This window comes from Pseudopipra pipra, chromosome 7, assembly GCF_036250125.1.
Source record: "Pseudopipra pipra isolate bDixPip1 chromosome 7, bDixPip1.hap1, whole genome shotgun sequence".
In the NCBI taxonomy this organism is placed as follows: domain Eukaryota; kingdom Metazoa; phylum Chordata; class Aves; order Passeriformes; family Pipridae; genus Pseudopipra; species Pseudopipra pipra.
This window is the reverse complement of record NC_087555.1, coordinates 21200741-21220432: the sequence shown is the minus strand read 5'-3', so window position 1 is coordinate 21220432 and position 19692 is coordinate 21200741. Positions and strand designations below refer to the sequence as shown.

General features: G+C 37.1%; 1 protein-coding gene across 12 annotated transcripts in view; it reads right to left on the bottom strand.

Moving 5' to 3' along the window:
• Positions 1–19692, bottom strand: part of COBLL1 (cordon-bleu WH2 repeat protein like 1) — a 77273-nt gene that overhangs the window by 11685 nt on the left and 45896 nt on the right. For 11 of the 12 annotated variants that reach the window (XM_064661024.1, XM_064661025.1, XM_064661026.1 and 8 more), the window contains 8 exons: positions 16807–17008; positions 15672–15900; positions 13986–14024; positions 12887–12981; positions 12523–12762; positions 6958–7102; positions 5839–5907; positions 178–436 (listed from right to left, as the gene is read on the bottom strand). In XM_064661024.1, the coding sequence (XP_064517094.1) occupies positions 178–436; positions 5839–5907; positions 6958–7102; positions 12523–12762; positions 12887–12981; positions 13986–14024; positions 15672–15900; positions 16807–17008 (1278 nt within the window). The remainder of the gene's footprint in view (positions 1–177; positions 437–5838; positions 5908–6957; positions 7103–12522; positions 12763–12886; positions 12982–13985; positions 14025–15671; positions 15901–16806; positions 17009–19692) is intronic. The other variant, XM_064661022.1, reaches the window with a different exon arrangement.

Below are 19692 nucleotides of genomic sequence, written 5' to 3'. Positions count from 1 at the left end.
TGAAAAGCTTCATGAATTACTGTGCACAGAAGAGTGCTGCAATGAAAGCTAAGCATATTAAAGCTCATCCCTCTCACAATTCTCTATTCTGTGCTCCACAATAAAACAGCACTGCGTTTTATTTGCCTCCCCCATCGCCTCCCCAATGCTCCTTTCTTTGTCACAAAACGTACTTACTTGCCATCTGTGCTCATATTTTCTTGTTTTTCTTCCTTGAAGCTTTGTGAGTTGTCTGCGGAAACACTGCCAGGAACAGGAGTTGATGGAGCAGGATCATTTTTTTCATTTTCCAGTGGTACCTCAGCAGAGCTGAAGGCTACAGTAACCTCTCCTGTCCTGAGAGAGGTATTGGTACTTTCACTGTTCTCTCGCTGTTGCACACTTATCTCGTCCCTTTCATCAATTTCTTCCAGGTTGTGTTCTGAGCTCCTTACACCTACACTCAAAAAAGAAAACAAAAAAAGCAAAAAACCCCAAAACCCAACAAAACCCCAAACAGCCCACAGCTCTCAATGCAGGGCGTAGATACAAAAGGACTGTTGAAGGCAGCCTAAATAGTCTGAAGAGGGAAAATTGACTTTTTTCATAATTCAGGTAAGTTAAAAAAAAAAAGAAGGAGGGGAAAAAAGGAAGAAAAAAAAAGAGAGACCCACTCAGACTTTCAACTTCACAGTATTCTCTGGTTCTTTCCAATTCTCTCTTTTTACACATCTCGTTTTGCATCTGTAACTATTGTATAATATTTTCCTTGCTTAACCCAAGTACTGGATTAAGATACATGAAAATATATTTAACATTCTCATAATCCCAAATTTCATGGGGGCAGACAGTTTCATTTCCCCAGATTTCTTATACTTCTATTAGCTCTCCAGTGAGTTTTAAAACACATAGTTTCTCTATAATAAAGTAGGAATGTTAAAGAACTAAAGAGCAACCCAAATATCAATGTTGCCCATGGTTTGAACAAGTTTCATCGTCACTATCAAAAATTTCCCAAACCATCCTAAGTGTATTAAAACATAGTTGGAAGTGTCTTGTGCAGCGTCTCATGTTACAGTAGGAAGAAAAGTTCATAGAAAAGTGTTAATCCATAAAAATACTGACATTTTGCAGCCAGAGCACAGTTAAACTAAAAGGTTTAGTTACTGGATTAGGACACACGTAAATCAGTGTACTTGAAGTTGAACTAATAAATGCACCTATTTCGATTTCCAGAAGGATTAACCATCACTAGCTTTACTTCCCTGCCAGCAATGTATTCCTGTCACAAGATGATGATTCACATTTATCAAATATTAGTAAGTATGCCAGTCAGTAAACCTCTTGGCTTTTAAACTTGCATTCCATATACAAAGATAGTAATTCCATCCATATAGTGCAATATGGTGCTGTGGAAGACTAACGGGAACAACCGAGTGCGTTTTGCCTGACCTGTCAGCTTTGGGTGCACTGCTACCTGTCAGGTACAGGCTTTGCACTTGGGCAGTTATGTTTCAAACTTTTCTAAGTAGTATCAGTAAATTTCCAAGTGTGAACCAAGCCAACGATCAAAACAAAAAGCAAGGAATACTGGAAAGTCACAGATCCCAGAGTACAAAAAAATCTTAGACTGACTTTTTTTTGTAGTGGCTAAGATCCCAGTACTTCTTGAGAAGTACACTGTTATAGAAAAGTAATAAGAGGACAGTCTATATTGAAGAAAGGCTCAGTACAGAACAGAAACTTTGATTTTCCCAATAGGGTCATTAATTAAGAGGTCACTAATACCAAAGTTACTCATTCACTGTTACAGAGCAACTACAAAAGCCAAACACTTCACCATTTAATTCTTCATATTATATTGCATTTTTGTAATAATGCTTTGTAGTTACACATTAAGCAATGTGATCAACATGCAACATAGTGCTGAATGCAGAGGTGATTTAGATCCCCAGGGAAAGAAAGGCAAGACTGTAAAGTGGTGCATGTGAGCTCCTTCCATGTGGTTTCAACACAGGTACATACAAATATGCCACACTGGTATTACAGGGACTCCTAAGAGTTTACTAGTCACGAGGGCCTTTTCTCCCTCTTACCTGCTGACAACCCCTTTCATCTCCACCTAGGGAAAAGTCATACCCAGCAGTCTCATACTTAAGGAGATCATTTTATGTGTGCAAAGATAAATATATATATATAAGAATGCACAACAAAGCATAAGAGAAGGTGAGCAAACATCAAACCTGCTGAGACTATTCCACAGCCCATAACTGGCTCTCAGGAATACTGTCTCCTTCGCTGGTGAGAACTATTATGCCATGGGCCTGAGCCATCACCACCCACAGGAACAAAGACTATGATTTTCAGTCTAAATACTCTATGGAAACCTGAATTATACAAACAAAGCACAGCCAGGACCTCTGACAAGAGAAAAGGAAGCATTCTCAAGTTGCTATGGCTTTGTGCCCCGGCACTGTTGTCATCTCTCCGCTGCTTTTCCTCTGGAGAGGAGTGTAACAAAGGCTCAGTTGTATCTATACTCATGGGATGGAAACTTTGCTTGGGTTCGTAGGAGACATTCCTGACATTCCTACTGTATGAAATTCTGTTCTTTGCTGAGCTAGAAACACTTTCAAGCTTTGGAGTGGACTAACCTGACCTACAAATGGATAACACCAAACAAAACCAACCCTCACACTTTTTCCAAAGTGCTCTACTTCATTTGCCGGTATTAGATCAGCCTTGCTTGCTAGTGGGTTTTCATCTATTACTGGATCTCATTCCAGGCCTGGGTCACCACTGCTGCAGCAGAATAAAGTCTGAATGCATTTGATACACAAACAACATTTAACCACCATCCTTCACATACATCATGCAGTTAATTCCCCCAGGGGAGCAGTTCAGATTTTGACTTGTTTCCAAACCCTCAGCTTTTATATGCAACATAATGCTAGGAAGAACTTACAGCAATACTGGCTACACACTGTTGCCTTATTGCTTATACACTCTATGTGTAGTTCTATATGCAATATATATTGCATTTGTATCTGCATATAGTTTATCCTCTCTGAACGTTTGTCATTGGGTTTTAATTAGCCCTAAAACAACATTGTTAAAGCCTCCACTGTGACACTGACGATATACCTGATGAGATGACTGACATACCAACTGCAAGTCTCCTTTGAGTAGTAAGAACACTATTTGCCTTGCAGAGAACAGGCTGCTGCTGCTCTGTGAGCTGTTATGCTCATAAGCACCGAAGCCGGAAAGCCTGACTACATCATGCAAATCTGCTCTTGACTCTATAGCCCTTAACAAGGTTCTTAAGAGATACTGTAACCAATAGGATTATAGCAAGGGATTTGTTTGATGGAAAGTTATTTAAAAATCTGTAATTTCAAAATATTTTTTAACACCATTTTCCCTTCTTCCCTGGAAAAAAAAAAAAGACTAAGCATTAATTAAATTTTGGGAAGGGGAACAAAAGTCATAATGGAGAAAGAGAATTGTTGTTTATAATCCCAAATGTTCTAATTAATTCTCTGTCAAGGTTTATTCTAGTAGATGTGTGCCTTCAAACTATTTTTGTCAAGATACAGGCTTTTTACACCATGGGAAAGCTGTCATTTCACAACAGCCTATTCCATATTATATAGCTTCACTTAATGTATATGTGTCTAAATAGTGCATAGCTAATAGACACCAAATTGAATATTTGTAATAGTTCATTTTAGGGCAGAAGGTAATACTGCATTTGCAGCTTAGGTTTTTTTTGCTTATTTGCAGAAGTAGCAATGGATAAGAGAACTACTTTGGAATGCCAGTCACAGCCAAACAAAAGCTCACAATGCTTCCCAGAAGCCCAACAATTAAAGCAGTATTAATCCAAATGGAAGGAACTGCAGGCTTTTCGTAAAGTTAAAATTATGTCCAACTTGACAATTAAATAGATATTGAACTACTTTATCCATTTAAAACAATACGCAACTGTGTATAATTTTCAGACCAGGCACGGGACAAGTGTACTGCAGCTGATTGTGCCACAGGTTAATATGGCTTTCACAGCAGGAGGGGCTTTGCTAAAAGGACCCTTTATACATAGGCCTCAGGACAGTTTCAGAGATGCCACCAGAGAGCAGCAGTATCCCATGAGAAAAAGAAAAAAGAAGCAATGAAACTGTGCTATGTGACTTGTATCTACATTTAAAAAAAGCTGCACTACGTTAAGTGTTCAGCAAAGGCCTTTGCATGAAGACAGCAGGAGAACTAGAGCCTGTCACTAACTGCAGAGGTAAATCCTAGGGCTCAACACAGACTGTTTAAGCCCAGTGAAGATAACTACATTTTTCTATTTCTTTCCATTACAGCTTAATTTGGAATATTTAATTACAGAACTCGAATGCCTCAAGTAGATGTTCCTAAATCTACGGAAAAACAAACAGCCATTTCTATGAAGTTCAGGGCTGTTTATTTACATAGCACTGGAACATTACAGTGACAGGAACTGCAGAAATTCTAGCACAGATTTATAATCTTAAGATAGAAAAAAGTACAAGAAAACCAAAAAACTTAATTTTAAATCACAGTATGATAACCTTGCTTATCATCTTAGACCCATTGCATGTAGATAAAAGTTTCCAACACAGAAAATTAAGAAATAATAAACATAATAAACATAACTCACTTAGAATTGATTACTCTCCCTCATCTGCTACAACTAGGAAAAGGAAAGGTTACAGCTTCATTACATCTTCAGCCTCAGACTGCACAGTATAGGTTCATACTCTCACATATTACGTTATCTGTTCTTTCTATTTAATGTCTTTTCTGACAATTTAAATAAATTGCCCTAAACACAAACCAAGCCCAACTTTACTGATTACTGATCTTCATTTTTTATCCTTTGCCAGAGACCTAGCATCCTAGCAGGTGACTTTTTCAGCTTTTGTGGTACATTTGTGTTTTCTTGGTCCAACCAATTTGACTGGTACACTGGTATCCTGAATAAAACAGCTGGAGAACTAGCACAGAAACTGAGTGTTTAGCCTCATATAATGCCAGTGGCACTCTACAGGCTTAGCATTTATAGATTTCATTCTTAGTGTAATGCACTGAAGAGTGATTTTTCCAAACTGCACTGGCACTGATTATTCTAAAAGCTTTTAAAAATTTTAGAAGACTTTTAGATGCTGTACCCAGTATCTGAACCCTACAGTCTGGTGCTTACAAACAAAAGTACTTCACAGCACAAACTGCCTAAATTAAAAAAGCATTATGTTCAGCAGCTAAATAATTGTATTTTAAACAGCTATACTTTATTACATTTTTTCCATAACACCCAACAAATAATGTATGAACAGCTATTTATGCATTCAGTTTATATTTACAACTTATGTTTTCAAAGGCTGTTCAGATGACAACCAAAAGGTGGGCGCAGATTTGCTCCTGCCCCAGGTTACACAGGTCAAGGGCAGCACAAGGCAGGGTTCTAAAAACAAGACTGGGCTTTAGCTTTTGGAAGATTTGCTATGAGGTACAAAAAAAATCATATAAATTATGTCTAGTTCTTCTCTACAACTTGTGAGGGAGGTGGAAAAACAGGGATAATGTTTAGTTTATTAAATGTAAAGCACAGATACCAGTACAAAATATACTGTATGTGTTTCTGCAGACATTAAAAGTAAAACATCTTTGTTTTAGAAAGCCATATTTGTACTTCAAGGGAAAAGTTAATTGATCTGAAGAATTAAAATTAGTTCTATTCTTATTACGCATCTGCACTATAGTAATTTATTGCTATGAATTATCATAACTTGCTATGAAGTAGATTTTGTCAATGCTTTTGGAAAAAGAACCAACCTGTTTCAGGCTGCATTTCGGTGGTTCTTCCTTCCACTTGAATGGAGGCCGATTCTGTTGTCTCCATTACTGCAAAAAGTGAAGCAACGACCTCTTTTTATTTCCTCTCAATTTCTGCACCAACAAAAGTTCTAGATAAATGGTTAGATTATGGTCTTACAGACTACTGAGTTCTTCAAGAAATACATCTTCTCTTAAGCAACTATTGCGCATTGTCACATTTTCCAGATATTTTAATCTCAACTCTTTGGTATTTTTGAACCAGAGAATTGAATTTTTGATCAAACAGAAGAATCACAAAAAAACAATATAAAACTTATCTCTAAGATTCTTCTTGTCAGTCCATTTCCTGTTATACCCTCTCTGACACAGAGAAGATAATCTTTTCTCCCCACCCCAAGCAGTCCATCTGAACAACACAAACACAATTCTATACTTAACTGAACTATAATTAATTTGACATTGTGTTTTCCTGATCTGTGTGCTCTAAAGACCTGCCTTTCTCACACTTGTGGGAAAATAACAGAAGACTGGTGAGGAGGACTGTAAACACGCTCAAGTGATTTGCAGCAGGGGTGCAAAAAACCACATATATGATACTAATTGTTGTTTAGTCTTGTGTGTTTGACAAGCAGAACACCTGCGTTTAGATAACATAGGCCTGCGATAGATTCACAAGGCACCTTATCGAACATGCTGGAGATCCCTGCCCTGCTGTGGGAAAGATCAAAGCACAGTGGTTGGTAAACTCCTCCTGTGCAAACCCCTGACACAGAGGGAAAACAGCAGGTTTGTCAGTCCCCTCGCACAGACCGAGCTCTGCGTCCCTGCTCGGGTGCCTCTGCCCAGGTGTGGCTTTGAGGTTTCCCCTGTTGGTGAGGAAACGAAAATTAATTTACCCTTTGCATCTGCAGTTCTGTGGTTGCTCCTGTGTCCTTCCTGTGCCAGTTCACACACACTACGTGAGCCAGTCCCATAAACCAGCTCCTTACCACATGAAGAGGTTTGGCACTCATATTTTAACTTGAAATTCTTGTCTCCTAAGGTGGCATTGCTTTAATGTTTAGCCAAACAGCTATACTTTCTGTTGCCTTCCAATTAAACAGCAAAAAAGATTACCAGGCTCATTACTGCTTTCACTTTGATCTTCTGGTGCTCTGGAGGGTGGTGAGGGCGCCTTGCGCTTCATCCTCCTTAGAGAGGAGTTCACGGAAGCAGTGTCACTGAGCGGCAGGGAACCTTTCCGTGCTAATCCTGGAGGGGCCTGGGAAGGGAGACAGGGGAGGAAGATTATTAGGAATCAATGAAAAACAGCAAAATAGCTTTAGTAATTATTCTCCAGAAGTATTTATAATATACATTTGGGAAAAAGAGAATATACATCTATTATCAAACGTATTATGTTTTTCATCTTAATTCCTCCAAGGAGTTGTTTAAAAAAAAAAAAATATTTTCTACAGTAATTGAATATATTCACAGAGGTGCAACATAGATCAGTGAAAGAAAATCAGTTGTTACATATAGTATAAATGAGAATTTGAATTCTTTTATGCCCACAGGCTATTCTACAAACCCAAAATAATTCTTTTCTAAAAGTAGCTAAAATCACTGTAGAAAGTAGCTTCACCTACACCCCACTGCAATGACAGAACGCAATGTTTCCTTCATTCCTTCAACAGCAGACCTAACTGGGCTGTATACTCAATTATTAGAAATTTATTTCCCTCTTTGAAACACTTGAACTTTTATAGAAATTTTTGGAATGCCCAATTTCAAAACTCATATTGGGAAGTACAACCGTCTTATAATACTTATCAAAGTTAAATTTTAATAAGTTGCAAAACAATAATTATAGTACCTACTGATGTTGCAGTGTCCTCTCTATTGTAGCAAAAGTAAAAAAGTTCTTAATTCATAAATAATCAAAAACATTAAAAATGGACAAAGGAAACCTGTTAAAGACCTTATATTTTTATGAGATAGCAGCCCAACTGCATTTTAAGTTGTTTTAAAAACACATTCTGTCTCAAAGACAGTGGTTGTAAATTTTTTTGCCAGTCTTAATTGCAATTTGCCTTATGCTGAAGAAACCTTCTATATCCACATCTATTACAATGACAATGTTCAGGATTCCCAGCAATAAAGGAATGCATTTTGCACTAGACACAGCTGTCTTTTTCTGTAGTAATTCGAATCTCTATCACTTTCTACTCAACAATATGATAAAATTCAGCAGTAACACTCATTTCTGCCTAGAAGAATCCACACAGCTACTGGATGGAGTTTCATCTTCAGAGAACTTCTCTGTGCTTCAATTAACTAGCCCACTTCACAAAGCACAGTATTGAGGAACAGAGATGGTATAAAAACACCTACAAATTCTTGTTTCACTGGCAATCCTTTTGAAAGCATCACAGACAAGAGAACTGTTGACAGTGTTAATTTCCATGGAATAAGATGCTAATATTTAGAAAGCTACCACTGAACAAATACATATCCTACAGTAAGCAGGATATTAAAGAGCAAAAGCTAGAGTATTTGATTGTACACAATCAAATCTATAAAGAAAATTACTCACAAGAGAAAAGATACTGGCACAAGATGTCTGTCAGGCAGTGTTTGGCAGCTCCTGTTAGATCTCAATAGAATACTTGAATGAATAAACTGGAATGATGAAAACTATCCTCTGAGCCACCCTGGGCACGCTCGGTCATTTGACTTGTCCCACCTTGATACCAGGTATGAGAGATCCATAGATATTTTACTGCACTGTAAGGAGCAACACTGTCCACAACATTCACACAATTCCTCCAGACATCACTCCAAAAAAAAAAAATATCACTTGCCAAAGCAAGCAACTCAAACCTTTTACAGCAAAGCAGAACTCAGGGCTTTAAAGAGAAAAAACACAAAGCACAAGGTGAAACGTTCTTTTAAGAACACCAGAGGATACAGACATACTCTACTCCTAATTAAAAATACTTGCATGCTTGAATAGTCTTTAAACAAGTCAGTTCTTGATTAAAATGTCACACAACAAAAATCGGTTTACACTTTTATAGTTTCGTATTCACAGTTCCCAAATAGTTCTTAAAAAGGAAAAACAATTAATATTCAGCCTTTGAATTTATTCAGGAGATGATGTCAAATACAATATCATTTCCCCAAATGAGGGTGTTTTTTTTTGCTAAGGTACTTCCTCCTTGCGTTTGGGCAGTTCTATTTGTCTCCTCTCTGGTAGCTGCTGGCTGCAGCCCCTCTGTTCTGCACAAAGACACGTTTCTCTGCTCAAAGGTCTCACCCTCGTCTGCTTCACACAGGCTCCCTCAGCTGACTCGGCTGGCTCAGAGCTCTGCGCACACTCGCTCAGCCAAACAGATGTCACCAGAGTTCCCTTCTGCACAGAATGAGTGTGTGTGGGGGGGAGGGAATAATGTTCTCAGCATAAGAGCACAAATGCTACTAGAAGATTTTTATAAGCCTTTCTACTGCCCTTTGCATCCAAAGAAACAAACGACTTGCAAAGAGAGATTTCAAGAAAGAACTAAATGTTCCAGTTGAGGTTCGAGTGCTGAACAGATTTTCTCAGGAATTATTCAACATATGAATATTAAGAGCTTTCAAATCCTAACAAAGGCTGTAATGTGAAAATAGTACTTTAAACAGATGGAAAAAAATTAAAATAATGTTATTAAGACATATCTGACAAAGTTGTGGAATATATACATCTGGGTATTCATGTGTCATACCAACTGCCAATGATAACCAATGCTTTATCAGTTACATTTAAATTAAAATTCTTTTTAGAATCATTAAACTAATTAACTATGCTTGTGCAGAAACACCAGTGAACTCTGTCATAACTTCCACAACATATGCCAGAGTTCTACTTTTAACACTGTACACCCTCCTCATCCTGGAACAAGCAAGGGTGAATATGAAACTTTTTAGTCTCAAATATGTACAGACAAATTTGGCACCAAATGCCACACTACCCCAAGCAGACACTTGTACATATCAGTGCTTCCCAAGTTCTAGCCTCTGTAAGCAGTGGCAGACGTGGTGCCTTGCCCTTCTTAGCAATTCAAAAAACAAGTAAAGGTATTTAAGCCATAATAATTTTGCAGCTGGAATGGAAGAAAACGTAAGTATTTGGGAAAGAATATAGGAGTAGCGGAGCATTTCAGTGTGCTGGAAACCTTACCTCACATACCACCAGTACCTACCTCTTTTGCTCCATACATATCTTAGTTTAACAGAGGACATACAGGCAACTGTATCATGTAGGGATATCAAAGCACATTGCTAGCCATATTGCTAGTATTTCTTTCTCCCCTTTGTACAAGTATGCAGGCAAATGGATGTCCAAGGTGTAAGAGCAAAAAAATGTATTTGCTCCTACGTTGAGTGTATTCATGCTCTCAGTTTCTATTACATGACTTAAGCTTCCTAAAATAATTAAACTTAGACAAAGTACTACAGAGGAAGTAATATACCTCTGATCTATTGGAAAGAAAGTACATACAGAATTTATTTGGAGCAACTCAGCTAGTGATATTCTGTCCGAACACACGATATTACTATTATCACCTAGGATTTATCTGCATCCTTCCTGGTACAGAGGTAAATACAATAAAGGGACAAGGTTATGTATTTGATGTACTGAAAAGTGGATGCATGCAACATTCAACCACCAATTCTGAAACATCTCAGAATAATAGCAAATGATTCTCAAGCAAGCTTCAGTACAGGTAGTCCTGAGCATTGTCTTCTCCGAGGTAGCCCTGACTCTACTCAAAAACTCCCTGATGTCCATCGTACTCACTGCATCACTGCCCAACTTTTCCTTTAAAGGGCTGACCATGAAGTTGAAGGCAAGAAAGGTTCTGGCTTAAATTTTTAAGCATGGAACTCATCCCTCCCAGAAATCCTAACTAAGCTATTCTGTGACAGTGGCTAAAAAAATCTTTTCAGAAGTACTTTATTGTTTAGCTGGTTCCCATCCTTTCCCTATTCTCCCATCTTCTCCCTTCCCTTTCTTTTCCAATGGAAAAGACTGGAGATTTAAACTTTTTTAGGGTTAGGGTTGTGTAAATGGACCACTCTTGTGCTGCAGGAAGGTCTCTGGAAATGTCTCAGCACTCTTTCAAGGAGCAGCTTTATTCTCCAAGGAAGTATCTTATAGGATCCCTCTCAAGAGTTCCCTTAACAAGTTGAGCAATATGTACCATTCAGTCCAAATTCATTAATTAGATGATATTTATTGGAAAGTGGATACTAAAAGACAAAATATTTTATTTGAATTAATTCAAAACACAGAGCACATTTAAATCCCAAACTCTGTGTTTTCTGATAAATCACTGTGCAATCAAGTCAGAATGAAACAGAAGTCACCTTAGAAGTCTTTGGCATGCATTTCCTAAGGGGGCTGCACAAAGTAGTACAAAAGAGAAAATCCGCACAAAAATATAATTTGTTCTGTCCTATCTTTGTGAGCTATTCAACTTCAGCCAAATCACTTCAGATGAGTAAGAAATGTCAGTACAAAATAATAAATCTAAGCAATTTTTTGAGTGACAGTCAAGCAGTCATACGTTACTTTCAGACATAATAGGATATTAATCATTTAAAGCATGTTGACATTAATAAATTATTTTCAAAAAATTTGAATTCAATTAAAAGACAAACATAGTGAGGTAAAAAAAGATCATTATTTTATTCTCTCCCCCAGGTTCCTTTTATTAAAATTCAGAAAGAAACCTTTGTCTTCTTCAAATGATAAATGATAAAGCTTTTCAGCAAGACACAATACACAAAGACAGAACTTCTGTTAAACAGTGCTCTCTTGTGGTTCTGTGCATCAGTGAAAGACTAAATCATTGTATAAAGATAAAGGAAGTCACAGTCTGAAATTTGTCTCCAAGTCTAACTCAAAATTAATCCCTCAGACTTGTATTTTAGTTCTGCATTTAATTTTTCTAGCATGCCAATAACCTCACATCAAAAAACAACCTTTAAGTGTATTTACAGCAAAATATGAAATAAATAAATAAATAAATAAATAAAATTTTAACCTTGTGCAATGCCAGGATAAGAGTTAATGCCTCAATTCTACCAAATCTATTGGCAGAATATCTTCAAGTCATGGGATATATAGGTTACTTAAATATGTAGCCCACATCTCATAGCTTCAATAAAATATACCCCTATTTGATTAAAATAAAAACCGTACTTTGACTTGTTGGGGGCACAACAATGTTTAGACCGCTCCTCAAGATGCCCACCTTTTTCTAGCAATGTAAAGAACAAACTACTTATTATCCCATGTAACTAAAACATTAAAAATTAATAGAAATATCACAACATCAATTACTAGATATGATAAAGCATGAAAATGTTCTCACATGTAAGTATATGAGAACAAAAGAACAAAAAGGTGCTTACAAGACCAACTTATACAAGAAGTTGGTTTTACTTTTTCAAAATACAGCAGCTATTTTGGATCTGAAGTTTAAAAGCAATGCATCTTTCAATTTCTGTAGTTATTTTCAAGCTAAAATTTTTAAAAGCAAGTATTATACTTTTATTTCCCATTTATTTCGAGCCTCATCATATACTAACAACAGGGTTGTCAGGATTATTATGTCTATACCTATGAAGAGAAGTGAAGGAAATGTAACTAACCTGTGCATTCCTATCAAAGCTGTTGGATTTCACAATATCAGGTGCAGGTCTGACTTGGGCTTGTGAGAGTTCCTGGGGAGCACTCTGGGAGTTTGGCATAGGTGGCAAAGGAGCTCTCCGTTTCTTCGGCATTTCTGATGGCAGAGTGTTTGAATCATACTGCTTGCTGACAGTGTTAGATCTAGTGATAGATGCTGGCCTTGGCTTGCTCATCAATGGAGTTGCTGGGGCACTGGCAGCCTTGAAGTGCGGGAAATAAAAAGAAATCCAAGTTGCATATACTTTCTGGAAAACAATCAACAGTATTGATTGTTCAATATGAATATGTTTCTAGAAGTTTTGCTGATACAAAGTTACACCTTACTTGGTCTCTTTTCTTCTTGCTTCGTTGAAAAAAGCTGAAAAATCCTTTGTTTTCTTTCTCCTTCAGAACATCTATGTTTTCAGATTGGTAGGAGTCTAAAATAGAAAACAAGAGTTCTACATGTTATTTCATGTGGATATTATTTCTCCTGATTCTTCCTATTTTACTGAGTCATAAACCTCCTGCAGTGATACACAAAACTCATCATAAATCACCTATACTAATAATTTTTCTAGGTGCTGCAAAATGAAGAGATCTCCCACCATCCATGTTCCTCCTGTCCTTCTCAGAAGTCAGGTCAGATGAGTTTCAGCAGCTCTTAATACCCCTAGCACTCACTCCAGCCCATCCCACTTGTCATATGTTATGGTTCATACAACAAAGGCTGTAAAAGGGAAAAAGAGCACAGTCTTTTCAGCCCTCCATTCCTGACAGCTTAAATTCCTGGCAAACTGTCAAGTGGGACAACCCAGGCCCCAGCCTGCACATGGTGTGAGTATGGAGAAAGATCACCCAAAGCCTCGATCGGTCCTGCACACATTAACTAACTGTGTGGCACTCACATTCTGGTGGCTTGCAGAATTTGTCCTCCTTACATTTTTTTCAGAGAATAACAGAATATTCTGAGTTGGAAAGGACCCACAAGCATCACTGAGTCCAGCTCTTAAGCAAGTGGCCCATATGGGGATTAAGCCCACAACCTTGGTGTTTTTATCACCAACTGAGCTCATCCGGGGTTTTATTCATGCAGAGGATTTGTAAATGTAATAGTTGTCTCTTTTTTAATTTTTGTACTGGAATGAACTTTCTTAAAGAAATCCCATTGAACGCAAATGCAATGAGCAACAGAAATCAGAAAAGCTGGTACAAGTATCAATATAAATGTGATCCTTAATGTAATAAATTGATCTAGGGTAAAACTATAAAAAAATACTTTTTATATAGCTGGGCATATCCATTTCTGCACTATCATTTTAAATATGCATTTAAGATAGGACAGACATATTACTGTTGTCACAGTTAAGCAGATGTTACAATGTTACGGGTGGTAATGTCACATAAGTGCTACAGTTTCACCGCCTATTTCAGTAAATCATACCTTGCAAAGACCGTAAATTTAAATCAACTGGTGATGTGGCTACAGAAAGACAAAAAGAAAGACAGAAAATATGAATCTGAATCAAGGATGCAGTTACAAGTTATAAACACAGAAAGCCAAGCTGAACCTTCAACATTAGGGGAAAATTAACTGGCTATTTTGCTGAAATAAAAGGATGTGTATCTTTACTGCCTAATACTATGAGCTATTCAAGAACTTGAAACTGGAGACATGCAACACACACTGGAATCTTGTTTGTAAGGAGGGAGGCTCCAATTATATTTCTGAAGCAAAGAGAAAAATCAGTATTTAGAATACTTTGCTCTGTAAGTTTTGGATTGTCAGGCAGTCCAAACTTGGAAGACAAGAGGAATGTAAAATCAAAATATGTTAATCAAATAAAATTTGAATTTAAATTCTATTAAATAAAAAGTATACCTCACCATTTACTTTTATAAAGATAACTGAATATTCAGAACTTTGAACCTGTCTGCAAAATTGAAATGCTGAAACTACTTCGTATTAAGAACTGAAGAATATCTAAATTTCCTCTTAGGGCATTGCCAACATATGTCCTTGTATGCCATCCTAAGGATTTCTGGCTGTTGATACAAATGAGGCACAAATCATATTGTGCAAAATGCAGCTTTGCCGGTCTGTAAATGAAAGCAGTAGGTAACCAGACAACAAACCAGACAATGCACTATGGGCACACGTAGTCAAAGTAACATGTTTAGACAACTTAAAATACTTTGTTTTCCACTGGGGAAGAGAGATGTTTCATTTTTGTTTTCTCTACAGAAAATGGACATGTTGCCCAAATCTGTCACTCTGACCTTTAGGAAGTAACTGAGAGAACTCTTAAAACTGTAATCACCAAAGAGTAAAGTTACCATATTTAGGTAAAAAGAGGGGTAAAGACACAAACAAAACCTCAACAAACCCCCCAGGTTTTAGAGCAGAAATAAAGTGAAACAAATACAGTAGTGGTCAAAACCCGGAGTCAATCAATTTCCTGTGAGAAATGTCTAAAACAGATCAAACCACACTGTACAGAATTTTTAATCATAGTACAATAAATCTGTCATGAAAAACAGAGCTGTCCAGCTGAAATTAAAACCTGGACTAGGAATGTCTGTACAAAGATTAGGAAGTTAGTTCATTGTGCCCATTGGACCACAATTAAAAAGACCATTATTATTCCTTCACAACCTATAAAATTAGCAAGCAGCACTCAGAAATATACATAAACACCATTAGAATATTCTAACACTTTTAAAATTTTAAATAGTTTTAAAGCAAAACTAATTTTCTCTAATGTTTCCATTCGTTTTAGGTTATCATGATCTTATGTCTATGAGCTAAGGGAAACAGAATGTTGTCGCATTTTTTGGGGAAGGTGTGAGGGAAGAAAAAAAAAGCTTTGCTTTTAGTGAGGATTTGTACTCAGCTACCTTTGTTGCTACTTAACACTTGCTTAGAAAATAAAACTTCTATACAGCACTTCCAAAAACAAAAGTCCAGTAAACCTGTCTCAGTTTCAAGTTTGTGGAAGACTAATGAAATATATACTAAATTGATAGAAAATAATTTCTTCATAAGTAAAAAAACCCAATTAAATGTATACATTATTAAAATATTAAGCAAATATCTTTTATATAATTGCAATTTAGAAAAGTATCTTACCTCGACTGATATCCATGGCATATAGTTCTCTTAGTCCAAGGTCATTAAGAGATTTTGTCACATCAAGGGGTTCTTGAGACTGGTAATTCTTCAACAGCAGAGTGTGTGAAGGATCAAACTCACATTTGCTACAGATAATTGGTATGAGTTCTTGAAGGGGTGAATGTGGACTAACTCTTACAACTGTCTTCTGTGTCTTCTTGTAGTTTATCACTACCCTTACCGTTTGCTAAAGAGAAGAAAATTCCAATAAATAGCAGCACAAATTCTGAATGAACTGGCATTTTTACAACAGCCTCAGAGTAACCACAGGAACTCCACTTATGGCCAACTTCACCAATGTTATAGGTTCAGAATCATTGCATGAGAAACTAAGAACTATTTTGCTATTCCCTGTAATGCAAGGAAAAGACACGTGAAACAGTCTGCTTCTCCTTTAGCACCTGCCATGTGCCTGTGCAGCAGGGTATGCCTGGGGTGAGGTGCCCTGTGAGGTTATATTAGGAGCTGTAGAAGTCTGGTGATGAGCTAGGAGTGAGTGTGTGCACACATGTGTAGGAGGAAGGTAAAAGTGCAGGAGAAGAGCACTTCTGGCCCTCTGCTCAGTGCTTTAGATAAATTACAGTATTCTTCAAAGTTGGAAGGAAAGATTTAGGCAACATCCAGAAGTTGGTTTAGTACTTCTAAAACTTTCTGCCTTCTTAAGAATATATAAATAAAGCCAAGTAACAAGAGAGTACAGTATGCATTAAAGGAAAATGAACATACAGTCAGAAGGGCACATATATCACAGCATGACAGATTGTACAAGATGTTGATTTTCAGTCTGTGGAAGGCTGTATTCAGCCACACTTCATCTGCAGAAATTTTCAAAATGACAGTAGGATGGGGAATTTCAAATAAGATTGTAATATTTCCTTCTTTTGGCAGCAAAGACATTTGCTGCAACAAATTCAAATATATTTTACCTAAGAGGAGGTTATCAAGAACATAAAGTGAAGCATTTCCCAGAGCTGCAAGGTGAGAGAATGAGAGACAACAGGAAAAGCTGAAACAAGAGGTCAAGCTACCAGCTCAACATGTTGAATACAACAGTGACTCTAATTTCTCAATTTGCTTTAACTTTAGTTCTCACCTCTGGTATAACTGGAGCAGGTTTCTTCTTATCTATTTGTTTTGGCTTTAAAATCACCTTTTCCACTTCAAGCATTCCCACTGGCGTGTTGGGTTTGAATTTAATCTGGCTACTTTCTGCTGATACCAACTCTATAGTATAACTTGATGGATTTAAATGATACTGTGCACAGAGAAAGACCAGCAAGTCCATCATCGGCTTCCTGTAAAAGACATATGGAATTGTCACAACAGGTGACAATTAAGCAGGTTATAACAAAACATGCTGCTAAACATTTAATTTAGCTCATCCCTTCTCTTCCATGACTAAATAATTACTGCCAGGCACCAATTCTAAATATCTTCAAGATTTAAAAAAATAAAATTAAAAAGAAAAAAGTCAACTCCCAAAAAACCACTAAAAGGAAAACAAGACCAATTTGCATATAAGTATGCCAAGTGCTTGAGCAAAGGGGGAAATTTTTGCTTGTGTGAAGCAAAGCTTTCCTGAGGTCAACAGGGACATGTGGATTAGCCACCTCATTTGACATTTAGTGGGAACTTTAACAGTGGTGATAAATGCCCTGCTATTCATTAAGAACAGTTCTCTCCTGAAGCTTGAAATTTTTATATTTGTTCAGAGTTACAAGGGAGTTTATTTTCAGAAAGTCCCTTGTATGAAGGGATGAGAATGAGCTTTTTGGAAGGAGCAGGAGAAATAAAGTTTGAGGAAGTCACCTTTTTAAGGAGGTTTTGCATTAGGGATCCTAAAATTCTCTAGGTGTTTAGTACAGACAGAGGGAAAGAAGCTAAATGACAATACAGCAGGTGGATACAATTTCTTGAGAAGCTCTGTGTGATGCATCAGATGTCCTTTCCACAATGAAGCCCGGCAAACTGAATTTGTCATATGCAGTCAGTAATTTTATGTCCTTGTTCTCACAGTGCTCAAGGAAGAACATGCAGAATGGCATATTAAGACATCCTGAGCATTTCCAGTTGCTACTGAAATAAATTTATTAAATTGTACTTTAAAAAGAAGTGTCATAAATGTTTAAATAAACCAAAAGTAAGAACAGTATACTAACTTTGCATGTTACAGCGACTGAATAAGGTTATACTACTATCGGATCGTTCCTCAATAATTTTTTTTGAGTTGGTAACCATCTGTAAGGACAGTTTCTTTTTTACATTCTCTGTATCTCTCAGTTACAGCTACAAACAGAAATCCATCACCTGCTCTGTCTTACAAGTATATTATGAAAATAATTTAAAAGTCTGTGAAGCAATGAAATGGTATGTTGAAAAGAATGCTGAAGTGTCTATGAGAAAATTAATACAGGGTTTGGCTGGTATGGCTTTATCAGAAATCTTAAACTCTAGATGTAATCTCATAACAGATGCAAGTATCCTGGTAGCATAGCCAAATGTGGAAATAGAGAGCTTCTACAAAGAGGACTCAGGCCAAGCAGAATTCTAGATAACAAAGAACATGAATACATTTATTAAGTAGAAAGTTAAAACAGACTTTTTCTATTATACAGTTCTGTAAAAAGAATTAAGAATGACTCAATTTTAGAAATTACTGTGAACACTGAATTTTTCCTCCCTTTAGTTTACCCTAGAATATCATTCCTGTTTTCACTTCATCTTTAAGACCAAGTGTTCCTTAAGCAAACTGTCTTCTCATCTGTGGCAGCAGGGCTGGACTCTCTGGTGCACATGCTGCACTTCCAGAAGACGGAAACTGGAAGCTGACAGATATAGATACTACAGACATATTTTTTCCAGAGGAAAGCCTGCTTTAGGGGCAGAAGAACATTTGCCTCAGGAGACAAAGGCAGAAGGAACAATAAGACAAAACAAAACATACAGGAATCATACTCCAATGTATCAAAAGTAGTTATCAGATGGTCTGAAGAGGTACAGAAGAATGTCATATATTCCCATGCTTTCATTTGGATGATATATATAGTAGTCTGAGGAATACCATGCCAAATGCAGAATAATAACTACTTCTCCCTCTTCACAAAGCTAAACCAGAGAGTTTATTTCAATTCATCTCCTGCTAGAAGAAAGAAGGAGGAACTCCTCTATTTCTTGTACTTCTAATCCCTAATAAAACAAATACATCCATCCCACCCTAAAAAAGGGCTGCAAATGCAAATCATATCATTCCCCCATCTCACTGGGGGCTGGGCATGGCCAAGAAGGAGAGAGCCAGAGGTGACTGCAGATACTACTTCTGCAGTGACCTTTCTGGTTATCAGCATATCCAATAAGCTACCCATTACTTTTTTTCTGGTGCATTTTTATACACTGACTAGCTTTAAAAGCTGCTCTTCAGTTATTGGAAAACAGTAAGAACACCAAAGATGACCAGTGTGAGAATTCCCAAGCAAAGATCACAAAAAGTCATCCTATAGAAATTCACCACAGTGACAGGGGCAAGCCCTGACATTAACCAGTGACACAAGAAGTGACAGAATGATAAGTGAGAAACAGCTGCTCACAAACAAGACAGGTACATGCAAAGCAGTACATGAGAACAGTGATTTAGTGCAAGTTTAATTTCCATTGGTACTTCCAGAAATGACCTGCTTGACTGGAAGATGATGGACTTTAAGTACCCCCATCCTCCAGTGGAGCCCAAGAAGTATTCAATGACTGCTTTAGAAAGGTATTCCTACAGTGGTACAAAAATCAAGCTTTTCTTGTAATCACATCCTCCAAAACTTGTAAAACTATTTTTGCTAAAACCTTCAAGGATTGTAGATAGGAGAATACATCTATCACAGTAAATTTAACAGCTTCCATAATTAATATTTAGTAAAATTCCAGACAGTGGCCATCAGCTGCCTCAGACTACATCATCTCTTTGTCCTGCTTTATCTAATTTCAGTAAAAT